General features: G+C 28.6%; 1 protein-coding gene across 1 annotated transcript; it reads right to left on the bottom strand.

Annotated features, from left to right (window-relative positions):
• Nucleotides 1-7,093: 7,093 nt before the first annotated feature.
• Nucleotides 7,094-12,076, bottom strand: LOC130940303 (WRKY transcription factor 55). The gene is made up of 3 exons (XM_057868408.1): nt 11,449-12,076; nt 8,994-9,125; nt 7,094-7,694 (listed from the first exon to the last, which is right to left on the bottom strand). The coding sequence occupies exons 1-3, from the start codon at nt 11,907-11,909 to the stop codon at nt 7,232-7,234; spliced, it is 1,056 nt and encodes a 351-aa protein (XP_057724391.1). The 5' UTR covers nt 11,910-12,076; the 3' UTR covers nt 7,094-7,231.
• Between the last annotated feature and the right edge of the window lie 5,529 nt (nt 12,077-17,605).

Raw genomic sequence — 17,605 nt, 5'->3', positions numbered from 1 at the left:
TTGTATGCAAAGGCATTCTACATGCCTAATTGGTGCAAGGATGTAAATCCTTGACATCTTAGGATCTGTGGACCCCACAGGATCATCTCAGAATCTGTGGATCCCACAAGATCCCCACCTACCTCACCCTCTCCCTCTCCATTCACGGTCATCCCTTCTGTTTTCCACTCACCACTCACATCCATCCATTCTTCCCCATACACCCCACCTACCTTCAAAATTCAAAATCTCTTTCCCACCCAATCCCACTCACTACTCACATCCCTCTATTTCCTCCATATCTTCTTCTTCTTCTATTCTTTCTTCTTTTGCTCGAGGGCGAGCAATATTTTAAGTTTGGTGTGGTAAAAGCATAGCTTTTTGTTTTTGCATAACCATTGATGGCACCTAAGGCCAGAGAAACCTAAAAAAAAAAAAGAGAAAAGGGAAGACAAAAAAAATTTTTTTTTCACCTCCGAGTCATGGGAGATGGAGAGATTCATCTCAAGGGTCCATAGCTCAGTAATAGAGCATTTGACTGCACATCAAGAGAGCATGAGGAATTCCCTCATCAAAAAATCCCTGAGATACCTCAGGGGATACATGTTCCTCCACATAATTATTGGGAGCAACTAAGGATAGAAACACCAAAATCACTAGGGATCATGCAACAGAAGCAAGGAAGAGACATAAAGGAGCTCAAAAATCACCATTGGTCCTTCAAGAAGGCGCCACCCTCACTAAGGTGGACTCATTCCTTAACTTCCTTGTTCTTAACTTTCTGTTTTTCTATTTTTATGCTTTATGTTTGTTTATGTTTTGTGTCTCTACTTCATGATCATTAGTATTTAGTAACTATGTCTTAAGGCTATGAACAATTCCATGAATCCTTCACCTCTCTTAAATGAAAAATGTTTCTAATTCAAAAGAACAAGAAGTACATGAATTTCGAAATTATCCTTGAATTTAGTTTAATTATATTGATGTGGTGATAATACTTTTTGTTTTCTGAGTAAATGCTTGAACAGTGCATAATTTTGCTCTTGTTGTTCATGAATGTTAAAATTTTTGGCTCTTGAAAGAATGATGAACAAAGAGAAATGTTATTGACAATCTGAAAAATCATGAAAATTGATTCTTGAAGTAAGAAAAAGCAGTGAAAAAGCAAAAGCTTGCGAAAAAAAAGTGGCGAAAAAAATAATAATAATAGAAAGAAAAAAAAAGAAAAAGCAAGCAGAAAAAGCCAATAGCCCTTAAAACCAAAAGGCAAGGGTGAAAAGGATCCAAGGCTTTGAGCATCAATGGATAGGAGGGCCCAAAGAAATAAAATCCAGGCCTAAGCGGCTAAATCAAAGCTGTCCCTAACCATGTGCTTGTGGCATGCAGGTCCAAGTGAAAAGTTTGAGACTTAGTGGTTAAAGTCGTGATTCAAAGCAAAAAGAGTGTGCTTAAGAGATCTGGACACCTCTAACTGGGGACTTTAGCAAAGTTGAGTCACAATCTGAAAAGGTTCACCCAGTCATGTGTCTGTGGCATTTATGTATCCGGTGGTAATACTGGAAAACAAAATGCTTAGGGCCACGGCCAAGACTCATAAAATTAGTTGTGTTCAAGAATCAACAAACTTAACTAGGAGAATCAATAACACTATCTGAAATTCTAAGTTCCTATAGATGCCAATCATTCTAAACTTCAAGGGAAAAAGTGAGATGCCAAAACTGTTCAGAGGCAAAAAGCTACAAGTCCCGCTCATCTAATTAGAATTAATATTCATTGATATTTTGGGATTTATAGTATATTCTCTTCTTTTTATCCTAATTTATTTTTAGTTGCTTGGGGACAAGCAACAATTTAAGTTTGGTGTTGTGATGAGCGGATAATTTATACGCTTTTTGGCATTGTTTTTAGGTAGTTTTTAGTATGATCTAGTTACTTTTAAGGATGTTCTCATTAGTTTTTATGCTAAATTCATATTTCTGGACTTTACTATGAGTTTGTGTGTTTTTCTGTGATTTCAGGTAAATTCTGGCTGAAATTGAGGGACCTGAGCAAAACTCTGATAGAAGGCTGACAAAGGACTGCTGATGCTGTTGGATTCTGACCTCCCTGCACTCAAAACGAATTTTCTGGAGCTACTGACTCCAAATAGTGTGATCTCAATGACGTTGGAAAGTAGACATCCAGAGCTTTCCAGCAATATATAATAGTCCATACTTTATTCGAGATTAGATGACGTAAACTGGCGCTCAACGCCAGTTCCATGCTAGATTCTGGAGTCAAACGCCAGAAACACGTCACGAACCAGAGTTGAACGCCAAAAACACGTTACAACTTACCGTTCAACTCCAAGATAAGCCTCAGCTCGTGTAAAGATCAAGCTCAGCCCAAGCACACACCAAGTGGGCCCCGAAAGTGGATTTCTGCATCAATTACTTACTTCTGTAAACCCTAGTAGCTAGTCTAGTATAAATAGGACTTTTTACTATTATATTTTCATCCTGGATTGTATTTTGATCCGGTGATCACGTTTTGGGGGCTGGCCTCTCGGCCATGCCTGAACCTTCATCACTTATGTATTTTCAACGGTGGAGTTTCTACACACCATAGATTAAGGGTGTGGAGCTCTGCTGTACCTCAAGTTTCAATATAATTACTACTATTTTCTATTCAATTCGACTTATTCTTATTCTAAGATATTCGTTGCACTTCAACATGATGAATGTGATGATCCGTGACACTCATCATCATTCTCACCAATGAACGCGTGACTGACAACCACTTCCGTTCTACCTTAGACCGGGTGCATATTTCTTGGATTCCTTAATCAGAATCTTCGTGATATAAGATAGAATTGATGGCGGCATTCATGGGAATCCGGAAAGTCTAACCTTGTCTGTGGTATTCCGAGTAGGATTCCGGGATTGAATGACTGTGATGAGCTTCAAACTCGCGATTGCTGGGCGTGATGACAAACGCAAAAGAATCAAGGGATTCTATTCCAACATGATCGAGAACCGACAGATGATTAGCTGTGCTGTGGCAGAGCATTTGGACCATTTTCACTGAGAGGATGGGATGTAGCCATTGACAACGGTGATGCCCTACATACAGCTTGCCATAGAAGGGAGTGACAAAGATTGGATGAAAGCAGTAGGAAAGCAGAGATTCAGAAGGAACACAGCATCTCCATACACCTATCTGAAATTCCCACTAATGGATTTACATAAGTATTTCTATCCTTTATTATTTAATTAAGTATCTCTTTATATTTTCCGAAAACCACTATCAATTTGAATCCGCCTGACTGAGATTTACAAGGTGACCATACCTTTCTTCATACCAACAATCTCTGTGGGATCGACCCTTACTCACGTAAGGTATTACTTGGACGACCCAGTACACTTGCTGGTTAGTTGTGCGGAGTTGTGACAAAGTGAGATTCACGTTTGAGAGCACCAAGTCTTTGGAGCCATTGTTGATGATCACAATTTCGTCCACCAGGGTCCAATTTGAGTTCATTAAAATTTTGAGGGTCAAATTTAGTTTGACTCCAAATTTCAGGGGTCAAATTGAGTATTAACTCTAATTTTTTTATTTATGGGGTTCAATTTTCTGACTATCTCGAACCATTTATGGCCAGAGTATAATCCGTTTAACCTTTTGTTTTTTTTTGTTAAATATTGGAAAAAAATTCAATTTGGGGTGAGCAATTTTGAAAAAAATATTATTAGCCACAAAAAAATATTTTAAGTTTATCGTGTTACTTTTTTTAGGGGCTGGTCGGATTTTAAGTCAGATCCATAAACAAAAAATGTACTAGCTTATTTTTTTAAAAAAAGAGGCATCCGTTTGGCCCACGAGTCGACCAACTTAATTTGTTATTTTTTCTGGTTAATTGAGCTAAGTCGTTTAAACTTGCATTTTTACGAGTTTGATTTTAAAGTTAAGTACCCATCTATTTAAGTTAAGTAAATGAGCTAGTCTGACGAATTTAGCTCATTTTGACGATCCTAATTAATTCAAGAGCTATATCAGATTGATTTTTATTGAATGAATTTCAAAATGATTCTAATTAATTAATAATGAAACTTGTATGATTATATGGAAATAAATCTTCATATATAACAATTTAATTATCTTATCTATTATATATATATTTTTTAGTATACTTGCTTTGTGATTGAAAATTATCAATATTATTCTCCCATTTCTTAAAATATTGAATTTTTAAACTTGTCTTTAAATTATATTAATTTTAAACGTCAATTTAAATTAATAGCAAACTTCTCATTAAAAATAACGATAAATTTGTGATCTAATTTAAAAAAAATTCTTTTTTAAGAAAATGCTTTTGATTTGAGTTGTTTGTAAAATTTTTGAAAATTGACATCTTGCTAAAATATTATAAGTTATTAGTTATTAAAAAATAGCTAGGTAATTATTAGTGACAACTTTGGGACTTTAATTATTCTCTCGTTTAAAATAATTTTAAATTAGTGACATAATTGTGCAAATTACATTAGCGTGCTTGGCAAAGTTGTTTCAAACTTTTTATGAATTTTTCATGAATTTATAAGTGAGGAAAGTCTATCAATTGTTAAGCGGTCACTAATTTCTTACTAAATAAGCTTTTGATTAGTGACCCAATTACGACTAATTACATCTAAAATTTTTTCAGTTAGCTTTGGATTCGTTATAATTCTGTGGCAGATTTTTATGAGATTAGCGAGTAATTTACTACAAAATAAGTAGGATATAGCTTTTATTTTGCGATAAGATTGCAGTTGCCAAGTCGCTCGCTAAATAAAATTGCGACAACTTAGCGACAAATGTATTTCGCTCACTAATTAGCGACTTAAAATTAGTGAACGAAGTGAGTCAGTTGTTAAAGGATCGCAAATTTCTCGCTACTAAGAACCTAGGTATTCAATATCCATATTTCTACTTTAGCGACTAATTAGCAAGGATCACTATTCCCTAGCTGAATGATTTATCCGTTGCAATGAGTTAGCGACGACTATTTTTCGTCGTTAACCTAATTTAAAATTTACAATATTATGCAACAAATTGGCGAGTTGCTCGCTAAAAATAAAAACTTTGATGACAAATTAGTTAGGAAATTGTCCATCACAAAATGTATTTCAAGTCTTTGTCACGAATTAGCTAGGAACATTGTTTCTCACTAATTAGCCTTTTTGTACAAAGTTTATTTAGCGACGAACTAGTGTGTGAATTATTTCTTGTTAATTGTATATCAAACACTTGCGACGGAATAATGACAACTAACAATATTCCTCGTAAATTTACTTTTATTCGATTGAACTCCTAAGTGACTGATTCGTTAGGACATTTTCACTTGTCAATTAATTTGTGACCGTTCATTAATTTTATCGTTCGTGTGTTACTAATTCATCACTAATTAGTTTTGGATTAATGACAAAAAATATTTTTTGTAAAAGTTCGTCGCTAATTTGTAAAATTTTTGTAGTGTCATGTTCATGAAGTTCGAGATATATAATAAAATATTAATAAAAAATAATTAATTTCTTGTGTGTTTGGATTTTTGCGTGGAAACATCTATTTTTTTTAGGGCAAAAAATAAAGTTAGGTAACAAGCAAGTTGAATTTTCATCATATATAAGTATCTATACACGAATCATGATGTGAATGCATAATTGGATTATTGAACTCACCCTTCATAAAATTTATGTATATAATATGTACGCGCATGTTGCACACTAAAATTGAATATTCAAATTTGGCACAATTGTTTGATCTCGTCATGTACTGAGGAAAGTATACATTTATTGTGCAAAATTGAAAATATCATGAGGTAAGAATTGTAAATACCAACTTGGTTATCTGCTTTTTCTTTTCTTTTTTTTTCTTTTTTTTTTTTTACCTCCAATCATGTGTCCACCACCACAACAATACAAAATAAAAACACTTAATCATAATAATTAAGTTTTCTAGTGTAATTCTCTAAATCTCTTAAACTCTTATTATTAATATTGGTGAATTAATATGCATTAAAGTACTCTTTCATTCTCTTATTTATTCAATATGCATTGTTATAATAAGAAAAAATGTTAAATTAGTCTCGATATAATAACTAATATCTTAAACTGTAATCATGAAATGTTAGGTTCAAGCTAAGTTTAGAAAGTAGTAAAAAATTATTTTTATTTTATGAGCATATATAATAAAAGATATTTAAAGAATAAAAATTTTATATCACATTTCTTTTAAAAATTCCTTGTTATATATATATAAGATTGCTAGTAATTGGATTTTACTTGAGTACTAATAAATACCAAGTTTTGTATAAACAAATAACACAACACTAACGAATTATTAGCCAACGATTAATTAACTTTTTGAAGTATCTACACCAAAGGATAATATAAATCAGATAAAATCACAATATATCCTAGCAAATACTCATCGATTTCACTATATATAAACGCCTCAAAAAAAAAATTAAGAAAAAAAAGTATTTTGATAAGCAATGTTATTCTCATAAAAGAATAAAATTAAACTATTATTACTATTACAATTAATATTAGAAAAAAATATACAAAATTAACTTTTAGTTAGGTAATATAGTCAACTTTTTTTAGGATTTAGAATTTATAATTTAAAATTTATGATTAAAGATTTATGATTTAGGATTTAAAATTTAAAATAAACAAAATAATTTTAAAAACATTATAAGATATTGAAAAAAAAAGTTAAATCCATGCATTGTTTTTAATCTTATGCCACTTTTCTATCAAGAACAAAAGTAATACAAAAATTAATACCTAAATAGTATTATAAATTAGATAAGTATTTTAAAACTTTTTAAAAATTGAAAATAAACAAGTATATTATGAAAAGGTGTTAAAATAGTTGAGAAAAGAAATGGTTTGTATCTTAGTTGCTAGACATTATTACTAAGTTGATCCTGTATGTCTTGAAAATATATCTATTAAAAAATATATTTGATACAAATAAAAGTTTTTTGAGATAAAATTAAAATAAAATAAATTTTAAGAATGTGTTTAAAATTTTTTACGAATTTAAAAAAAGGTATATTTTACCATAAACAGTATTACACAATGAAAATGGAAAATAAGAAAGGCTATTAATATAATAACCATGGCATGTATCGAATGATAAATAAGAAACGTGTTGTTTCGTTTTTTTTACAGCCGAAGAAACTTGTAAGAATTTCTAGAGAAATGTTAAATTCTTGAACAGAGAGATTCCATCAAGTTTTCTTTTCACTTGGATCATCAGAAGTAGGGAAGAGAGATTCCATACTGCAATTCCCACTGCTACTCCCAGAATTAAACATAACATCAGCCATATCCGCCACCAGATAATCAGCACCGCCGACACCGTATTTCAAAGTAGAGGGTCCAGCACCAGCGCTGCTGCTGCCATCGCCACCGCCGCCGAGACTGAGGCTAACTGAGTGCATCCACATAGAAGAAGAAGGAGAGGAAGTGTTAGGTCCTCCTGCTCCTTGAAGAGGATTATTGGGAGGCATTATGTTAATGTTATCAAGTTGAAGTTGCTGTGGAAATGATGATGGTGCTGTTGATGACATGTGGCATGTGTGATCGCCAACGTATGTTACTTCAAATATGTTTGGATTGTTATCAATTTTCTGCACTTGTTTCTTTGCTGGGCATCCATATTGTTTCTGATGGGTGCACCTGTAATAACTCCTGCAATTTAATTAACCAAACATTTATTATTCATCATCTTATTAATTAATATTCTCACTTTAATTTTAAACATCATTATTCATCAACTAATAACTGATGCAAATCCAATGAGTTATAGTTCAAATGACATAATTTCTCTATACTTATTTAACAAGTCGTATTAATGCAAAAAGTAACTTTTTTTTGTATAATTGAATATCTGTGTGTAAATTATTCTTTTAATTGTATAAATAATCAAAATGATTAATTTATGTTGGGTCATCCTGAAAATAAAAGTTTAAATAAATGAGATAACACATTATAAAAACACAATATCCAACTCATCAAAATATTTTAAGACATAAATTTATGGATCTCTTATTTTATAAATTCTTCACTTCTTGTTCTTTATTATGTAAGATTGTTTTATATATTTATTATTCTACAATTTACTGTTTTATTTTAAAAAAATTTTTTATTCAAATTTTATGAACAATATATATATATATATATATATATATATATATATATATATATATGGAAAAAATATTTTAGGATTAAAATTTATTCAGTACATATATTTTTTTAAATTCACATGGTTATAGGAGATATATAATATAAATTATATTCCTAAACTAATATATAAAATTCTTAATTAATTTCTCATCAATCAACTTAGCTAAATGTGTTGCATTATTATATGTTCTTTCTTTTAAATTAAATTATATATGTCAATATTATTGAAATTAAAAAGTATATGTATTGTGTTGAACTTTCAATGTTAGCTAGCTAGCTAAGTTGTCACTTTATGGTCTTTATTACATGGCATGCATCTAAGAGAGACATTATGTGCAAATAACAAGTCAACGTGTGAATGGGTCAACTACTTCTGGGCCCTTGAATTGTGCCAGTGAATTTTCAGACAGAAGAAACAAGTCTCGCACAAAAGAGAGAAAGAGTAAAGAGGTCTTCTTAACAATGTATGTAGTATTCTATAAGCATTGAATTGATGGTGTCAAACTCTAATTAACATGCGCAATACCCGTCAACGTTATATATATATATATATATATATATGTAATCTTCAGTGGACTATTATTATTATTACAAGTATGTGTGTACGCTTTTAATTTAAGTTTTACTTATTCAATGGAAGCAAGTTATTAATATGGGTCCATTACTTTTATTAGGACTACTTTAATTCCTCAATTCATGCTAGCTAGCAAGCGACCAGTTGACGGGTTAAATTGATTAAGTATATCCACTCAATTTAACTAAATTAATAATTAATTAATTAATTAATTAATTAAGCATATGTACCTTTGATACTTAGAACCAAGTATTTCTTTCTGACCATATTTTCTCCAAGTGAATCCATCTTCCATAGGCATTTCTGTGTTTCCAAGTTGTTGAGCTGGAAGATTCACTACTCTCTTCTCCGCATCATTCTTCCTGTTCAAAATGTTTTTAAGATATGATCTTTAATTAGACCCAATACATATAAAAATAAAAATCACTTAAGATAATTATTACAGTGTCATCAATCAATAAATTTTCATGATTATTATTAGAATAAAGAGTAATGTTAGGGATCAGTAATTTTTGTGATTGTTAGCCATTAACTAGCCATCAATGATAATTTGATGGTGTGAGATTGGTGTGGGATTTCATTCAATGGCTCACCTTCCTCTGCTGATTACATGCTGGGTAAAATTCAATAAAACTGTTATCTCTCAAGACTTTTTCTAGAATGTTCTTTTTTATTTTTAATTATTGTTTAAAAGATAAAATACTCTTCTATAATTTAAAATTTTTTAATTAATTTTTAACTATTTATATAATTAATCTAAGTGGCCTTTGACACATTAACAGATTATTGTTTATTACGACCGCTTAGACTAATTATTTGAATAAGTGAAAACTTATTAGAGATTTTTGAATTGTGGATAAATGTTTATCCTTCGAACAAGTGATCAGAAATAAAAAATGACATTTAGTGAAATAAATTTCATACATGCATCTTTAAAATAAAAAAATAGGAAAATTTAATTTGTTCCCTAATGATTACTACCAAGACAGGTCTACTTGGAAAAGTCTGCTTTACTTCGTCCCCATTATTCTTTTTCACGTAAAATATAGAAAGACAATAAAAATAATAAATAATGTGAATAATAAATATATTAGATGTTTAATTTAATAGGTATATAGATGATTATGTTAATTATTTTTAATTGAATAATTTTTTATTATTTATTTAATTTACTCATACACAGTTAACAATAATTGAATACTCAATTCATTAGATATGTAGATAATTATCCTAATATTAAGGTTTAGAAAGTAATTTAAAAGTGAAGTATTTTTTTTACTTTATTATGTCAATTCTAAAACCTATTATTCATATTATTTAAAAAAGTCATTTTCTACCTAACAAAACCCCTTTTTCATATTCCAATATTATAGAGTATGATTTGTGGTAGCTAAAGCTTCCAAAACTGAAAACAACATTCTTTTGATCAATTATTGGAGATGGAATGAATTGTATTTGTTGCACATGTCAAAACTAGACAAAAACCCTTACCCGACTACCAAGGCAACCATTTGTAACCATAAACCAACGGGTTAAGTGATCAAAATGATAGAAACATATTAGATATATATACAACTTAATCCAAAATACTAAGATATATATATATATATATGTATATTTGAGAAACATTGCAATTTGACCTCTACGAATTTTTGTATCAAACAAAGTAGCCCGACCAGAAAAGTGAGAAGCTAATAAGTACCAAATAATTTGGGTTAGGTAAAACAGATGATAGGAGTAAACAGAGGATGTTGATAGAATCGATTCGTGTGTATCTTTTAACCTTTTATCAAATACACTTTTCTTTTAAAAAGTTCAAAGGGGTTAATCTGTCACTTAGACAAAGTTCAATCGTTCATTAATTTTTGGAGAGTTCGAAAAATTCATATATATAACAGAATGCAAACTAAACTCAAAACTGGACAACTATATACATACACTTAGCATGTCTCTAAAACTGACATAATTATTTTTGTAACTTGTTACAAGTTTTAAAATTTCTAAGGATATATATGACTTTTAGGTAATACCTAAGTACGAATATTCTGATATTCTCTCACTTTTTGAATTAGTTTTTGAGAGTAAAATAAGTTCAGTTAGATAGTTTATGAATTGGACTCATTCTCTACTCTAAAATTATGATAAGCTATATATAGTCACAGTTGGAAGTTGGAGCTACAATTTTTGCATGAGTAATGTTAGGGTCAACTATTTTCAACCCAACGTCAACTAACTTCTTCAAAATTATTAAATTTTTATTTTTAAATACTAAATTGTAAACTTAAACCCTAAAATTGAGTAATACTAGATAAATAAAAATTGGTTTTGGAAAAGTATAAGTAACTAACAACATTTTTAAGCAATCTGTGAATAATGTGAATTAATATGGTTAAAAGAGTAAATTTGATTAGTAACATTAAATTAGAGTATATTATACTTTTATTTGATTGGTGATTGTTCATATTATTCAAGATAATCATTATTTACTTAGTACTCCCCGTTGGTTTTTTTTTTATTTTTTTCCCGCATTGTTATTGTAGGACATTACAATCATAAGGGAAACTAAAATATATAAAAACTATATACACATAACAAAAATGTTACGTAGATATTAAAAATTAGTAATTATATATTTATATTTAATTTATTCTTGATGTGCAGTAACTAATTTTAATATATAGATACCTTTTCCGTGGCCTTGAAGGTGATAGTTGATGTACCTCAAGGCCTTTCATTGATTTCTCCATAGATGATGATCCTTCAACATTTCTTAACTGCTGAAGATCCCCGCCGCCAGCAGGGAATCCTTGCATTTGCAACAAAACCTGATCCATTGTTGTCTGTGCAGCATAGCTTGTAGAAGAAGAAGACTTCATCATCCATTCTTGCATCATAATTGAGAAAGAACTTGCCCCGCATGCACCCATTTGTTGTTGAGCAAATGAAGAAGAAGAAGAAGAAGAATTGTTATTCACCATAGTCATCAACAGCTTCTCCTTTGCACCATTGAATGCCTTCACAACTTCATCAATAGAAGAAACCAATATATCAGGTTGGATATTATTCGCCATATTTGCTAGTTGCTCCGATTCTATTTTCTTCGCTAATTCGCAACCATGGCTAATCGAATTCAACACCTCTTCCATGGTTTAATTTCTTGATGTTAGTTCCTCTTTACCTTTGGTGACTTTCCATGTTATTATTTCAAGTTTGAAAAATAAATATGTAAAGGAGGGTTGTTAAGAACTAAACACATACAAATTTTCTTCTTTGTAAACTTCTACGTTGGTGCTTAAAAAAAGAAGCACTTATGTTGTGTTTCCATTTAACATTATGGCTGGCACTACGTACCAAAATAAAGAAAATTAAAGTGGAATAATGTGAAATTTGGGTGGGAAATGAAGACTTTGTCTTTGGTCTAAGATACTTAGAATGAATTATTTCAAACTATTTTATTGTTATTGTTATTTTGATTTTTCTTTTGGGTCTAGAGAGAAGACTAGTGACTAGTGACCCGACTTATTATGTGTATGTGAAGAATTTTCAAGGTTTGAAGCAATGACCCAATTCAACAAGAAAGAACTTTTCTTCTTCCTTCTTTGCAACACCAATTTTAACTTTGAACGTATAATAAGCGGTTAACATATACACCAACTTCTAGGAACAATCCTTTAATATTACTGCGTTTATTAGGTTTTCTACTTTTCTTAGTCCGATAGAAAAAAAAAAACATTTAATTATTGGACAAGATATATGTATGGTCATTGGTCAAGATTCTTTGGTCCTATGTATCTATTCATGCGTATCAACCGTGATATCAACATGAATATTCATCAAAACAGTACACTTTGGGGTGAATTTAATTTTGGAATAATAATAATAATTTTTCATATAAATGCTTCTTCGGATAAATTAGTATACTTCTAAAAAGCAACATAATTGCAAGTAATTAATTCATATTTCAATATTGTTAGAAATCAAAGGGAAGATGCTTGAGAAATATGTATGTTATGCATATTTACTGTGTGAATATATAATATAATTTTCAATCAATTTATTATAAGTAAGAAATAAATCAGAAAACAATCAAAGTAATAAATATGTATTATTCTATTATTTATAAGAGACCATAAAGTATCATTCAAACAAATATTCTAATTGTTCTAAAAAATAATAATATATTAATTTATCTAAAACGACATTTATTTTGAAATAGGTGAATAAAAAGAGATGGTAAATTTTGAAATGATAATATTGAAATTAGACTAAATTATTTTTATAGTACGTAATAACGAAAAATTCATTATATTTTAAAAGAAATGTTTCTTTGGATAAATTCGTAATTCCAAAAGTTAATATATTTATATTTCGCTTTTTTATATTAACATTCTAGCTATACATCAATTTAAGTAAAAAGATATTTATTTTGAAAGGCGTAAAAAAAAATAAAAAATGCTACGTAATTAGTAAATATTATTATTTTAAATTAGTATTTAGTTAGTAATAATTTATATTCATATTTATAAGAAGCTGAATGCTATCCAATCCCTTCTAAAATAACATGTAAATTACCCTTTATTATGTGTTAAATTGTAATTGGTCCTTATTTTAACCATAGTTAGATTATTTTATAATTTATTATTCTTAAAATATCAAAGCTCCACTTCCGTTAATTGAAGCACATTCCACTCCTCCATTCTTTGTTTATTACTTCATCACCTAGATTTGGTCCTTCCAAGCACAGTTGCGTTCGTGACAAGAAGCGCTAACGTCATCGCTATGCCCTCCCACACAACCTCTCTTCCCAGTATAGTATAGCCAGTGTCTCTTTTTGGCGTGAATCACTGCTTACCCACATAATTAATGATTAATTTGGTTATTAAATTTTTTATTAAAAAAATATATCTTTATTTAATTACGTGATGGAACGTATATTTATATGTAAAATATAATATAATAAAATAAATCTATTTAAAGTATTTAAAAGTATAATTAAAATCATAAACATACAAATATAATAATAAAATTTGTACTCCAAAAAAATAAATATATTTTTTTTATCATACATATATTATTTAAAAATAAATATATTATTAAAATTAATAATAGAAATTTAAAATGATAAAATTCAACTTTTTAACCGTATTTTTTATAGTATTTTTATTTTTTAATTTTTAATTTATTAGTACTTTATTATTTAATTAATAATTAAACAAATTATTTTTATGAAAAATTATTTTTTATATTATATTAGAGAAGAGACCAATATAACAGTTTAAAAAATAAATTGTATAAATATTTAAGAGATAAATATGAAATACATACCTAACTAATGTTTAGTTTGGTTATTAAATTTTTTTATTAAAATAAATCTTTATTTAATTACACGATAGAACATATGTTTAGTTTGGTTATTAAATTTTTTTATTAAAATAAATCTTTATTTAATTACACGATAGAACATATATTCATATGTAAAATATAATATAATAACTCTATTTAGAGTACTTAAAAGTATAATTAAAATAAAAAATATATTTTTTATTGTACATAAATTATTTTAAAAATAATAAATTGTTAAAATTAATAACACAAGTTTAAAATGATAAAATCTAACTTTCTTACAAGTATTTTTTATAGTATTTTTATTCTTTTAATTTTTAATTTATTCGTACTTTATTATTTAATTAATGATTAAATAAATTATCTTCATGATAAATTATTTTTTGTAATATCTTAAAGAAGAGACCAATATAACAGTCTAAAAAATAATGTAAAAATGATTTTTAAATAAAAAATAGATAATATTAAAATTTTTAAATACAAAAATAAATTATATAGATAGATATTTAAGAGATAAATATGAAATACATGCCTAAAATAAATAAAACAGACAAAAATAATTTTCCATTTCTCAATAGTACTCCCATTTTGTCTGTTTTATTTATTTTAGGTATGTATTTCATATTTATCTCTTAAATATTTATACAATTTATTTTTTAAACTGCTATATTGGTCTCTTCTCTAATATAATACAAAATAATAATTTTTTATAAAAATAATTTGTTTAATTTTTAATTAAATAATAAAGTACTAATAAATTAAAAATTAAAAAAATAAAAATATTATAAAAAATACGGTAAGAAAGTTAAATCTTATTATTTTAAATTTCTGTTATTAATTTTAATAATATATTTATTTTTTAAATAATATATGTATGATAAAAAAATATGTTTATTTGTTTGGAGTACAAATTTTATTATTATATTTGTATGTTCATAATTTTAATTATACTTTTAAATACTTTGAATAGATTTATTTTATTATATTATATTTTACATATAAATATATGTTCCGTCACGTAATTAAATAAAGATATATTTTTTAATAAAAAAATTTAATAACTAAAATTAACCATTAATTATATGGATAAGCAGTGATACATGGCAAAAAGAAGCGCTGACTATACTAGGAAGGATAAGTTATGGGCGACGGAATTCAACGACATGACTAAGGGATGATGCACTAAAGAAATAGAGGTTGTGTGGGAAGGCAGTAGATCGCGATGACGTTGGTGCGTCTTGTCACGAACGCAACGGTGCTTGGAAGGACCGAATCTAGGTGATGAAGTGATGAACAAAAAATAGAGGAGTGGAATGTGCTTCAATTAACGGGAGTGGAGCTTTGATATTTTAAGAATAATAAATTATAAAATAACTCAACTATGGTTAAGATAAGAACCAATTACAATGTGACACATAATAAAGGGTAACTTACATGTTATTTTAGAGGAGTTATTTACACACAAAAATATATAATTTGCACTTAACTCCTAATTAATATGAGCATTAAAATAAATTTTTTTATTTTTCACATAATAACTAAAAATTTTCACTGATTAAATATTACTATACTATGGTAGGTATTGTTACTTTTTAAAAATCAGTACTTTTATTTTGAAGCAGAGACTAAAAAAACATCGCAACAGAAAAACCTCACAAAGAACCAACTAAGATATGTGTGAACTATCTATCACTATTAGAAAAATCTTTTCAGCAGTTATTTATTTTACTTAATAAAAGAATAAAGCACCAATTTAATTCTTGTCTTTTTTTTAAAATGATAACGCGATTTTTAACTAAAAAATGATCTACTTCGGTTTTTATTTTTGATTTCATTTGATAATATATAGAGATTGTTGATATGTCATATTAACATATTGAGTTAGATGTTAAGTGTCCATATAAAATAGACAGAAAATTATTTATCTCTAAATTCAAATTAATGAAAATTTATTTGTTTATATTCATTCAAATAAAACAACATTATTTTAATATTAAATTAAAGATCTATTTATTAGAGAACTATTTATCCTAAAAAAATTGATACAATATTTTTTAAATTAATTTTTTATTATTATACAATTAATAATTAAAAAATAACCCTGTAATGTATTAATAGTATTATGGAATTATAATTAGAATTTGTAGTCTCTTATACTCTTTTGTAATAGTTACATAATATAATTAATACATTATAAGACATTAAACAAGTGCATTCTTAATATGTTAAATACAGTTTTTTTTCTATTACTATTTTTATGTTAAAACACCCAAATTCTACTAAAAAAATTGCCAAAATTATAAGATAAGAAACTATTAAGAGTTTTGAGCAAGGTTGCGAGAACGAACCGGTTGACGTAGGCGGAAATTGGCAGATTAAGAATTAATTAAAAAAATGGCGTTGCAAGTACAGTTTTTAACCGGCGAAAATTCACTTATCAATTTAGAAAAGAGTTATCACAAATTTTAGAAATAAAATATTGGGAGTATGAGTCCCAGGTCGTCTCCCAACGAATTGCAGGAAAATGTGCTATTTTATCAATTAGAGGTTTTCTAAATGGGTTTTGAGTTTGATGAACAGAAAATTAAATTAGAGAATTTATATGATTTAAATAAAAATCTTGACCGGGAGAAGATTAATTGGAAGTTCTATCCTTGTTGGAATTTTGTCAAGATCAATTAATAATTAGTCATTGTTTTCATTTAGTTAACCCTCAACAAATGAAGGAAAGTCAAATTAAAAATCAACTTCTATTCACAAGTCCTAATCCTCTCCCTTGGGAAGGATTAGAGTTAGTGACTAACAAGTTAACCAACAATGAGCCAATTACAATTGAACTCTTGAGTATTCTAACTCAAGGTTCTCCTTTTAATCAACTCTCAATCAAGTTGGGGAACTACTCCATCATCATAAATATTGACTTCACAAAATTAATGGAAAAATAAAAAGAGCCATAATAAACAATAATCAAAGAGATTAAGTAAAAGTAAAAATAGTCTTGTATTAATGAATTCTGAAAATAATCCAATATCAACTCTGGACAAATTAAGAATATGAAAGAGTAAATGAAAAGTAAATAACAAACTATAATAACCAGTTTCGGAGGTAGACTCTTCTCAAAAGCCAAAGCCAAAAAAATCTTCAAATCCTAAATTATGAATGTAAAAAGAGAAACCTAGGGGAGGAGTAAATTCAGATCTAAAAACTAGAAATTATGCGGAATGAATTCCTTCTCTTTGTCTCTGCATGTTTCCTGGCTCTAATCTGTGTTCCTGGATCAAAAACTGGGTTAAAACGCGGCCCAGAATCTATGCCAGCGACTTCTGTAATTCTGCAGATCGCGCACATCACGTGACCGCGTCGTCCACGCGTTCGCGTCACTCAGCGTTTTCAATCCACGCGGTCGCGTCAGGCATGCGAGCGCGTCACTGTGATTTCCTCCATTTCGCGCGATTGCGTGAGCCATGCGCCTGCGTCACTTCTCGCTGGTCATCTCCTC

The sequence above is a fragment of the Arachis stenosperma genome, chromosome 7, assembly GCF_014773155.1.
Source record: "Arachis stenosperma cultivar V10309 chromosome 7, arast.V10309.gnm1.PFL2, whole genome shotgun sequence".
NCBI classification, from domain to species: domain Eukaryota; kingdom Viridiplantae; phylum Streptophyta; class Magnoliopsida; order Fabales; family Fabaceae; genus Arachis; species Arachis stenosperma.
The sequence above is the reverse complement of the archived record's forward strand: the minus strand, read 5'-3'. Positions and strand labels throughout refer to the sequence as shown.